We start from the raw sequence: 12850 nt of genomic DNA, 5'->3' as shown, positions 1-12850 counted from the left end.
AAAGAACTGTACCACCCACCCATCTTTCATAATTGACTTGACATCATGGTTTTGAATCGATTAGGTGGTTAGCTGGCTCCCCCATCCAGGCCGGGATAAGTCCAGATCTTTGCATTGCATTAGCTAGGACACTGGTCTTAGTGTGTGTCGAACACTAAGTCCAAACTAGATTTAGGATTCAAGGCAACTACATTCGATCTTGTAGTATTCCTTAAATAGTAGGTATGTCTCTTCTTTTTAGGGATCCTAAATCCTACTTATTTGCATCACAGGATGACGCCACCTCCATCCTTCTCTCATGCATGTGATTGATTGCCTAATTTTCCTTTCTCCAATTTATGTTTAGTACCCTAGAGCCTCCGAATGCTGGTGTGGACCACGCATGTCTGATTTAGCCCTTTGGGACTTTTCTTTCCTTTTGAGTAGGACTTCTTAGTCTACGCCTTGTGTCAATCCCACTTTTTGAGAGGATAATATATGATCCTTAATCGAGAGTTTTTTCGGACTTCGGCCTGGGATGTAATTAACTACGGGGGCTTACGCCCGTGGGAAACTTGGCCCCACATCTACTAAACCCCATTCGAGCCTTTGTATCGGATGGAGGAAACCCATGACTAGGTCGTGTATATTGCTACCCATCGAGGTGTGTTGGTGAAAGCCTCTATCCTCAATGGTTAGTCGTATGCACGATCCAATCTGTCCCTTCCAATCGACCCGTTCGCGCGGTGCTCTTTTCGGAGGTCCACAACTGGTTGACCTATTGGTTGGAGATTGATTGACATATACAGGATGGTGGGTTGAGGGGCTTTCCTTTAAATATGTGATTTGATATTATTCTTGACTGATTCACATGATACATTAATTAGGAGTTATAATAAACTGATTATTTTGTCGACGGACAAAGAGTGAATACTCTATTTATTGAGCCAATGATTTATTGATACTGATATAATATTGAAAAATACAATGATAGCCAGAATTTTTACTTATTTAATGTGACTACTAAAATACATATTATTGAGGCATTATTCATATTAATGTACAGATTTATTATTAATATTAATATTGATTCATTAATATAAAAGGTATGATATATACATTGAGCACATGATATATAGGATATACTAAACATATGACTAAAATATTGATTTAATATTAATATAGAATAAATTGATAGTATGTGTATATCTCTATATGCTTTTACTATATTGATATGATTTCGATTGTATTTATTAATAATTTAATTTTATTATTTTATACAATTTGTTTATTAATTATAGTACTGATATAATGATTGATTTAGTGATTTGACACCCATATTGATTTATTGTCTTACATATCATATAATTTTATTATTTTTGCACTAATTCAATTATCACATGAATATAACTATTATGATTTGACTGCTGACATACATATTAGTTATCTACCATATTTTAAATTCAGTTATAGGTTTTGGTGACCTGTTAAACTTTTTAGCTCATTATATGTGATTAAATGATTTTAATTCAAGATAAAAGATCAGAAGTGTAAGATTGATTAAGATTCTTCAAGTTTTATTTCTTATTCTTTTATACTCAAGATAGAGTAGTTATGATATGATTGTATAAATTCTACGTAGTTTACATGATTTTTGGAAAAACAAACATAGATATAAATGACATCTGATTGAATGAATTACATGATTGTATGATAGATAATGAATACTTATTCGATGTGAATCCTTTGATGATTTTTTATTTGAATTTAATTTGATTTGACTTTTAATCATACAAATTTTATTTATACCAATTTTTTCCTCGAGTTCTTAAGGAAAATGTCTGAGATGACATTTCATTTAAAGTGGGTGGATTGTAATAGCTTGTATTTTGACTTAGTTAAATATTTTTCTTTGGAGTCATTAAAAGTCAATTTTGAAAACTATTTACGCCATAACATTGATATTGTAATGCTTTAATTACATAAATTTTTCTATAATTTTGGGCACTTGTGTAAATTCTTAAGAAATTGACACTTATTGGTACAAGCCAGAATTTTGGAATCATTACGTATCTATTTGGAAAATCGATTTGACCATCCAAACAGCATAGCAGAGAAATGATTTGAGATTTTAAGAGAGAATGTGAGGATAAAAAATAGATTATGATTTAGAGGTCGTAGAGTGATTTTCGTCTGTCAAGCATGTTAAAAATTTTGCTCAACTAGTTGTAATAAATTATCCTATTTCTGATTTCAAGAATTTTGTGTTTTTATATTTTTTCTATCAAACTTGTATTTTCTCTATCAAAAAATGACGATAATTTTGTATTGGTTAAGTTTTCTTCGTATAACTTTTTATATGTTGTAGGGCTTGAGATTATGAATATTTAACGTATTTATTTGAGATTTTTTACAATGTGATTTTGAAAATATAATAATTTTGTCAATTTAAAATTTTATTTTGAAGTATAAAATAGTTATTTAGTTCAACTAAAGCTTTAGAATGGTGTTTTATATTATATATGATAATTTGATTAAATTCTAAAAAATGTGAATTTTTACTTAATATAGTTTTCATTGTCTTCCTTTTGGATATTTTGACACTTCTTGAATTAAGCACAATTATATTTTATTTGTTGTAATATATTAAAAATGATTGTGGATATATTATAGATATTACTTTTATAGTACTGTCATAATAATATGTGTAAAATACAAGTAAATACTGTTTGACCCATTAGTTGGAGACTGATTGATCTGTACAAGATGGTGGGTAACAAGCTTTCCTTTAAATATGTGATTTGTTGTTATTCTAGACTGATTCATATGATACACTGATTGTAAGTTATAAAAAATGATTACTGTGTCAATGGACAAAGAGTGACGACTATGTTTACTGAGCCAATAGTTTATAGATACTAATACGATACTAAAAAACACCGTGACATCCAGAATTCTTACTTGTGTAATGTGACTACTGAAATGCATATTATTGAGGCATTATTCCTATTAGTGTGTGAATTTATTATTAACACTGATACTAATTCATTGATACAAAAAACATGATTTATACATTGAGCACGTGATATATATGATATACTGAATATGTGATTAAGATATTGATTTAGTATTCATATAGAATAACTAGATAACATGTGTATACTCCTATATAATTTTACTATATTGATTTGATTTTAATTATATTTATCGGTGATTTAATTTTATCGTTTTATATTATTTTTCTATTGATTGTAATATTGCTATAACAATTGAATTAGTGATTTGACATCAATACTGATTTATTGTCTTATGTACTATATAATTTTACTATTTATGCACTTATTAAATGATTATATGAATGTAATTGTTATGATTTGACTGCTATCATGCATATTGATTCTCTATCATGCTTTGAATTTAGTCGTAAGTTTTGATAACCTATTAGATTTTTTAGCTCATTATATGTGATTAAATGATTTCAGGTCATGGCAAAGGATCAAGAGTGTGAAGCTGGATTCTTTAGGTTTTGTTCTTTTTTATTTTAGTTATTTTTTTAAACCAGGACATAATATTTATGATATGATTATATAGATCCTAAATATTGTAAATGATTTTTGGAGAAATAAATATAAAAGTGCATATTGATATTTTGATCAATAATTTTATTTCTATTACTATTTAGATTGATAAAAGAAATTAAATAGCTCTGATTATTATTTATTAAAAAAATAAATTTTCAAATTTAGATTCTGGGCATATCACAATCTCAACAACTAGGACTTCTTCAATTAGCACATTAGTCTCTAATCTTACTCTCTCTACTTAGAGCTATCACTTCTTTCCACACATTTATAACTTTTCCCATAACTTTTACATAGTAGGCATTGGGATAGAAAGTCTCATCAATGCCATGTGTTGGGGTCAATGCCCTGGAACTATATCGCACCCTTTGGATCATTGAGTTCGAGGAAACCTCTAGTATGCATACTCCTTGGATCATCCAAGTGCTCCTCTCATCCATCTCCACCAATTAACAGTAAGTTGTGAAGTCTTGGTTCTCTATATTGATTGATCTCTCCCTATCACATTGCTTTACTTCTCATAGTGCTTTTTTCTTAGTTAATAGCGTCAATTATGTGCTCACTTTACTTTTCGGAATGTTATACAAATTTGTCTATGAAGGGCACTCTAACCCTACTCGTAAGAGTAACTAAAAAAATAGAGCAATAGAAATGAGAGATGAGCGAGTAAGAAGAAGAGTTCTAGAATTTCATACTCCATGAAAGATCAAAATAATAGTCTAATACTTTAAACCCTGTATTTATAGATTTAAAAAAATTAAATAAGATGTTACATCTAATGAGTAATAAAATATTATTTAATTTGATTGTTAAAAACATATGAATAGAAGTTTATGGCTTTACATGCACAACTATCTCTAATATAGCCTTAAGACACCTCTGGCAAGCTCGCGCATCTGTTGAGTGGCTTAGGGAGTGACTTTAGCAAATAATCTTTTAAGAGATGTCAATTTGATGTGAATCTTAATTGAATATAACAATGTTTTATTATTTAATAGAGTTAGTATATATGTAAGAGAAATATGATTAAATTATAAATGAACTAATATAAAATTTTAATTTGGAAAATAGTAATAATTAAATAATACTTTACACCTAGAAGAGGAGAATAAATTTTATTATTAATTTAATAAAGTTTAGTGATAAAATGAGTATTTTTAGGAACATATTAAATATAAGAACAATTAAGTGCTTTAACTAGCAATATTTGAGAGGACATCTTAATTAGTAAAATATTCGATGATTATTTTTAAGAATTAAAATTTATTTAAAAATTAAAAAAAGTTTTAAAATATTAAGTTTTATAAATTAAAGAGGAAATGATAAATTAAATTTAATGAAGTGATATTTTATAGAATGAAAAAAGGGATAATGCATATTATTCCAATTGTCTTGAGTTACTATAATTTAGAAGCATGTTTTACTTGCTGAGCTTTAACTTATTTTATATTGCTTTAACACTTTTCATATATAATTTAATATAATCAAGATGAATAAAAAATGTAAAAATATGTATCGAGATAAGTGTGGCGCACATGAAGAAAGATATTTAAACAATTTTATTTTAATTTATTTCTAATTTGAGGTTTTAGTAGCTTTTTGCTTATCAGAAATACTTAGTTATAAATTAAAAATCTAGTCAAATGTTCAACCGTCTGTTTCCGCTTCATTAATTTGAGCCTCTTGATGAGATCGTGAGATTATGGATGAGTTAGGATAAATGAGCATCTCTTTTATTAAGGCTTCGTTTGGAACGGCTTTTTTATTGCTACAAATTTTAAAAAATATGTATTAAAACTCCGTTATATAAAGCAATAAAAAAACCGTCCCAAAGGAAACCTAAGTCTCTCAGTTCCTGACACTTTTGGGGTTAAGTGCCTCTCTCAATACTGCTCCTCTAAGGTGAGCTCCTCTGAGACGAGTTAGCATGACCTACAATTCTTTAGCAAATTGTCTCAATTCCTGCAACTCATCCAAATGGTGATTCCGCATACACAGGTATACATCCATCAAAGAGATTTTTGCAAAACAAGTAGAATACTATCCGAAATATAACCCTAAGGCCTCGTTTGATTGGCCGTAATTATCGGTGAAAATTTTATTATTTTATTGTTTGTTTACCCGACTTTTTCGAAATACCTTTTGCTACATTTTTGCATTTTCGCCGATCTGAAAGAAAAAAAATCCTGCTTCTCTGTCCTAATACCTCTGTTTAAAAATGAAAAAAAGTTGGGGAACCAAACGAGGCCTAAATCTACAGCTTAACAAAGTGTCAAATTTTATTTCAACATCAATATGATAACATTTAGTCTTAATTCGTAGCAATAGGAAAAAAATGGTTAACATAAGCGATTTGCAACAAATGAAGGCAGCCCAACACTCTTATTGCTGCCACATTACTTGATTAATTGAAAGGAGGCAGAAATCACTATACCTTATATTGCTGCTGCATGGCTTCAGCCATCATGGATCGATAGGAAAGTTGCTGCTCATAGAGAGATCGGAAAATCCGGTACTTGATATCATGATACTTCTTCACTCTTGGATCCTCCAAAGGATTGATAACCTGCCATGCCACAATTTAGAATCCATGTTAGTATATTTAATAATGATTAATGAACTCGTGTTAGCTTGAGAAAAAAAAAAAATTATCCAGAATTTTAATCCCAAATAAATGAGATTTTTTACTGAAATTTAAAGAGTTGTGAGGAAACTGTATAAGTTTGGTTAACATGTTTTTTTTAGTGAGATTTTGAAATCTGAGAGAATGTCAAATGATGAAAAAAATATTTTTATATAAATATTTAAGAATAGATGAGATGTTTAAGGTTATGCTAATTACAAAGAAGTCGCCATATAATAAAGCAATGAGAGTAATAGAACATGAGTTTAGAAAAAAATATGTTAATTTTGAATAATAAAGTTCATTTCATGGCCGAAAAACCTATCATGAAGAAAATTATTATATTTAGACAATTAACCAAAAAATATGATTTAAAGAATAAATTTTCACATGATTTTTATGGTCATGCAAAGACATGATCATGCATTATGAGAGCTGATTTAGGTTTCGTTTGGGACGACTTTTTTGTTGCTTCTTAAAATAAATTTTTTAGTACAAAAATTGTAATTTTTGTACTAAAAAAGTTGGTATAAGAAACATTAAAAAAGCCGTCCCAAATGAAACCTTAGTATTCATTAAAGAAGATACAAAAACAACAATAATAACAACATCAAGTCTTTATCCCACTACGTGGGGTCGACTATATGTATTTTTTTTTTTCATTATATCCTGTCAAGAGTCAAATTCTCATTTAAATCTAATAAAAAAAGACCATTTCTTTCCGTCAAAGTCTTTTTAGGTCTACTTCTATCTTTCTTAACATTAAAGACAAGATGTGTTAAAATATATTGAAAGTATTAAAGATACATATGACAAACACCAGCTAATTATATAAAATTTAGAGTGATGAAATAGTTTTCAACTACAGTGTGATTATATCAAGGACCAACATTGAGTCGATATTCTTCCGCATTTGATTATAGAGATTCGTATGTAGGATATTTAAAATGAGGTATCATATTGTATAATTTTCGCAAATAATATAGGTATAGCCAGTGAGACAATTGCTGGAATAATTGAGAACTTAAAATAATGGAGAAAAAGTTTAAAAGGTACATGACTTAAAATTAATAAAACAAATATGGAGTTACTGAAATGCAACAAAAGAAAGAAAATATACTCATCAAATGGGTAGAAAAAACGGTCAAAAGATTAGAAAGGAAAAGAACAATTTGTGAAGAATATGTTGAATAGCACCACTCAACAAAAGCTGGAAAATGAAAATTTATAGAGCCAATCCCAAATAGTTCTGATAAGACTAATGATATTCATGATGATAGTAGATTTAAAATAGGATTGTTACTGCAAGAAAAAACCATATTAAGAGCTGATTAGAAGAAGTAATGATCTAGCACAGGAAGATGGACAAAGATATTCAGTCAAAAGAAACAGGGCAGCCATGTCCAAGCTTGCACTCTAAACTATTTATCAATTAACTTTTAGATCATGGATTCAATGAACTTGTAAATAGGCAATGCGTGAAAGCTTCAACAGTTGCATTTGACCATGGTAGTAACCCAAACATAAGCATTAAATTACCTGACCCGCAGCATTTAACACACTCATCGCATCATGAAGGGTGGGGTATTTTTTAGCAGCAACGGCTCCTAAAATGGCAGAACCCAAAAGCACGGACTCATTTTCCCTCGGGAGAATGACAGGGAAACCTGAAATTTATGCAGGTTATAATATAACATTATTATTTATTTAGGCCAAAGAAATAAGAGGATGAGCAGATTTACCAACTATATTTGCATGCTCTTGGATATACAGTAGGTTTTTGGCTAATCCACCACATGCAAGGAGTGTGTCAATCTGCGGATGGACAGAAACTTTCAAAATTATATACAAGGGAAATGGAGGAACCATTGTCATCACCATACAACGTCAATCCATTAAAAAATAATAATAATAATTTTGGATCATACTGTTTGACTAGGGTAGTCAAAAGATGAGCAGATGAGTAGAAAATGATAGAAAACAAATCCTATCCACAACAAATTGCATTTATTACTTAAGCTTTTGATAATATCAGATATGCATTTTAACGCAGCTCTTTTGGTTTGTTGGTTGGGAGTTTTGCTCCCAAATTAGATGCCCTGGGTTCGAGTCTCGCGTATCATTTTACTAAACATAGGCATACCACTAATTGTTTTCCTTTCCAATAATATTTAAGAAAAATGAACTTATATAACCAAATTGTAAACTGGTTCACAGACAATTACAAGCAAAGTTGGTGAGTAGAAAGCAGGTTCCTTTGGAGAATGATAAAATATGCTGCATGTTGCAGTACACTACATCTACAAGCAAACTCTGAATAGTATATAAAGGTTCATTTTTCAACACTGCAATAAACTTTTATCAGAATAAACTGATAAAACTGAACCCTCTCCTCACAAAATATACTAATATTTGAAACTAAGACCAACTGTATAGAAGCGAATCCCCATTTCCTTGCTAGAACGCCTAAACTGCCAAACTTGAAAAGAAGCAGTCTCCGCCACAAAAAAAGGCCAGAGAAGCCTCTCCTGGAGTGGTTTTCAATAAAATCCTGCTAGCATCATAGTCATTCTGGAGTCCATTCCATTTGTTTCAATAAAGGAATAGGAATATAAATTTCACAGAAAATTTAACAAAAAACAAATAATGTGATATGACTTGTCAATGCTGCAATACAACAATAACAACAACATGAAGCCTTTATCCCATTACATGAGGATTGTCAATGCTGCAGTAGTTAAACAAAATTTGTCAAACATGAAGAATCATATATAAGAAAAGGTAAAATCAACATATGTTAGCATATCCAACGGTATTAAGAAATTCATACCTTATGCCCATGAGAGTTGCATTGTTCCACAATGTGACGTGTACCATAAGCAATTCCCTGAACTGTGGCAAGGTAAAGAAGGGCCAACTGTCTCTCACTTCTGTCTAGCGTTAGACCACAAACCATACCTTTTGAATTTGCATCCGCAACCGGTGACCTGATTAAGTAAATCCAAGCAGACATAAAAAAACTTTTAAAATAATTAATCATTTAATTACTTTTTACACTAATTATTTCATTAATTTTTATATATTATTTTGATAAATTTTTAATTACTAATTCTACTTATAATTATCTAATTAATTATTTCGTTCTTTTATTACTAACTAATTATTTAATTAATATTTACAATACTAATCAACTAATTAAAATTTTATATTTTAAATTAAATTAATACATAATTAAGAAGTTAAGAATTAATCTAATCCTCATAGCGGATCCAATTTCTTCGTTGACATTCGAATGAGATGGAGCTTCCCTCTTTAGCTTCGCTGGTTCATGTGGGGTAGAGCTTTGAACGAGTCGCTTGCCATTGCCTCTCTAGAGTTTGCTTTTTCTTTTCTACATTTATTCGTTGTTGTTCTGCTTCGCATGAAGTAGAGTTCTTAAAGAGTCGAAGCTTGTCCACCTCCTTCGACGACATTGTTCATGTCAGATCAGAAGCGCGTCGGAGTTTGCCGTGAAGGTAACAATATTTCTCCCCTTTCGAACACTTCTTCGTTCGGATTTACAAAATCCGAAAAAGCCGAATTTAAGAAATCTGAGATTTACGACAAAAATGGTTAAAATGTCGTGAAGCAAAAGATTAAACTTACTGTGAGATGTAACTTTGTATTTTTTGGTGTTTGGCAAGATTTAGCTCAAATTTGGCCTAAATCTAGCCTAAATCCTGCATCCAAAATAGCCCTTAGAGAGATAAAATTATTTCTCTCTCTAAAAAAGAGAGCTCATATTCTCTCTCTAAAAAAGAGATTTCATTTTCTCTCTCTATGCCCTACCTCCTTCCTCTCCCACACTCTCATCTACTTTCTCTCTCTACGGTCACAGTGTCACTTGACACCAACCATGCACATCTTTCTTGTTGTGGTGGGAAGGCCCAACACTCCCTGATGCAACCTTCTACAAGGGGATAACGTCGGACTACTACCAAAATTTGGATCGACATGAGGAGCTTAAGTTAAATTTTAAGGGGCAAAAAAATTGAAAATTGACCCAAAAAAAGCATGAAATCATAATTTAAAAAGAACTAAAATAAAAAAAAAGTCAAAATTAAACTTACAGAAGACTTACAGGAAACTTGAACACTCACCAACAAATGTGAAATATAGTCCTCTCTCTTAGCCCCTAAAATTTATGCACACATCCAAGTCCCTCACCAACACCTTTGCAAAATGAAATGCATAAAAATAAATTAAGTCAAATGGGCTCCCTATTTATAATATAAGAATTGATTCCTCTATGGGGCTCACCGAGCTCAAATCCAAACACAAAAAGACAAAAGACATGCATGCGAAAGGCATGCTGAGAGATAGTTTCAATGCACTTGCATCGAATACCCTATGTGAGTGTTACTGTGCCTAAATGAAAGATGTGAGTAATTTGAAAATATAAAAATCACTTGTTCTCCTAGGACATAGTGCTTGTGCGATCAATCACCACGTCAGAGACATGTATTCAAAAAAAGGGACTCGTATGCGTCCCGTGAACATGTTATACACCTCATGAATGTATGCCTTAAAAAAACTAGCATATTATTGTGCGTTATGGGTTGCACGGCTCGTTTGCTAAAATGTGTGGGACACATCAAATCATCAATACGAAATTGCTCATATGTGTCTCCTGAGTGTGTTGTGCAAATGCACCTGTGACATACAAGTATACTATACAAGCGCACTAAGCAATGCATATGTATATCGCCGATTGTGCGAGTGCATTTTGCAAATGCATCGATGGTCATCCAACCCGCAAGTGCATCATGTGTGCACATTATCCAACATACAAATACATTATGAACACACAACACACCATATATAAACATGTTATGCATATGCACTACCTAGCATGTAAATGTATGCATATACAATATTCAACATACACATGCCTACATATACAATACCTAACACACATACACATACATGTATAATACCAACATATAAATACATGCATATACAATACCCAACATATAAATACATGCATATACAATACCCAACACATAAATGCAACATGCATGTGTACTACTCAACATGTATCAACAAATACAAGTGTACTATACAAGCAGACTAAGCAATGCATATGTATACTGTCGGTTGTGCGAGAGTATTTTGTAACTGCATCGATGACCATCCAACATACAAATTCGTTATGAACACATAATGCACCATATGTAAATATACCATGCATATGCACCATCTAACATATAAATGTAATCATATACAATATTCGGCATACATATGTCTACATATATAATATCCAACGTACATACACATGCACATACAGTATCCAACATACAAATGCATGCATATACAATACCAACATACAAATGCAACATGCATGTGCACTACCCAACAAGCATACTAAGCAACACGTATGTATATCGTCAATTGTGCGACAACATTTTGCAAATGCATTGATGGCCATCCAATTTGTAGGTGGATCGTATATGCACGTTATCTAACATACAAATACATTATGAACATGCTACGCATCATACAAACATATCATACATATTCACCACCTAATATGTAAATGTATGCATATACAATATTCGACATACATACGCCTACATATATAATATCGAATGTACATACACATGTATGTACAACATCTAACATACAAATGCATGCGTATACAATACCCAACATACAAATGCAACATGCATGTGTACTACCCAACATCCAACCGCATGCATTCATATTAAAAAATGCATAAGGGCATCATTCATGTACATTCTTCAATATACAAGTGTTACGCAAGTATACTACCCAACATCCAAGCACAAGCGTGTATAATACTCAATGCATAATATTCTACACAGATGCATCATGCATATATACGACCAACATATAACACATCACCCAACATACAAAAGGATCGTACATGCATGTATAATATCCAACATATGAATGCATTATGCGTACAATACAAATATACATATAACATTCAAATGCATTATGTAAACATACACGCAACATGCAAATACAACATAAAAAACGTACATGCAATGTGCAAATGAATCATATATGCATCCTAAACAACATCAAATGTAGTATTCGTAGGTCCAACACAATGTACAAATGCACCATCATCATGCAATTGTATCACGCACATCATACGAACATGTCTATGCATCATGCAAAATGCGCTAAAAAGCACATGTCTGCATTGGCCCCGACGAGCAAATTAATAAGCAAGTGTGACGTCTCGGGATATTACACGGACCAAAAATTGATAAATAAGTTTTAAAACAAACAAATATCATACAAGTGCATTAAAAGGCACAAAATACTTAAAAATTAAATTTAAATTACCTGCATGTACTCCGACTAGGGGTGTAAGTGAGCCGAGCCGACTTGTGAGCCGGCTTGAACTCGACTCATTAACGAGCTCGCGAGCCGAGCTTATCGAGCTTCGAGCTCGAGCTCGAGCCTACAATCGAGCTCGAGTTCGAGCTCAACCTGGCTTGACTCGAAAGCTTATCAAGCTACTCGATATATATATATATTATTTTTTTATAATATTTGAAAGCTTATTTTATAAAAAAATCTATCCGTAGCTACAGTTTTTCAAACGAGCTCGATCTCGAACTCGAGCTTTTCAAACGAGCTCGAGCTCACTTAT

The 12850-nt window shown here is 31.5% G+C and overlaps 1 protein-coding gene across 1 annotated transcript in view; it reads right to left on the bottom strand.

The window, feature by feature from the left end:
- Positions 1–5821: 5821 nt before the first annotated feature.
- The window catches only part of LOC110096845 (FGGY carbohydrate kinase domain-containing protein), a 29438-nt gene continuing 22409 nt past the window's right edge, over positions 5822–12850 (bottom strand). The window contains exons 11-14 of the mRNA XM_020822968.2: positions 9014–9170; positions 7926–7998; positions 7723–7850; positions 5822–6126 (exon numbers count right to left, since the gene is read on the bottom strand). Coding sequence (XP_020678627.2) covers positions 5989–6126; positions 7723–7850; positions 7926–7998; positions 9014–9170 — 496 coding nt within the window. The 3' untranslated portion in view covers positions 5822–5988. The remainder of the gene's footprint in view (positions 6127–7722; positions 7851–7925; positions 7999–9013; positions 9171–12850) is intronic.

Source organism: Dendrobium catenatum, unplaced genomic scaffold (assembly GCF_001605985.2).
Source record: "Dendrobium catenatum unplaced genomic scaffold, ASM160598v2 fragScaff_scaffold_1676, whole genome shotgun sequence".
Classification (NCBI taxonomy): Eukaryota; Viridiplantae; Streptophyta; class Magnoliopsida; order Asparagales; family Orchidaceae; genus Dendrobium; species Dendrobium catenatum.
Note: the sequence above shows the minus strand (reverse complement) of the source record. Positions and strands in the feature narration are given on the sequence as shown.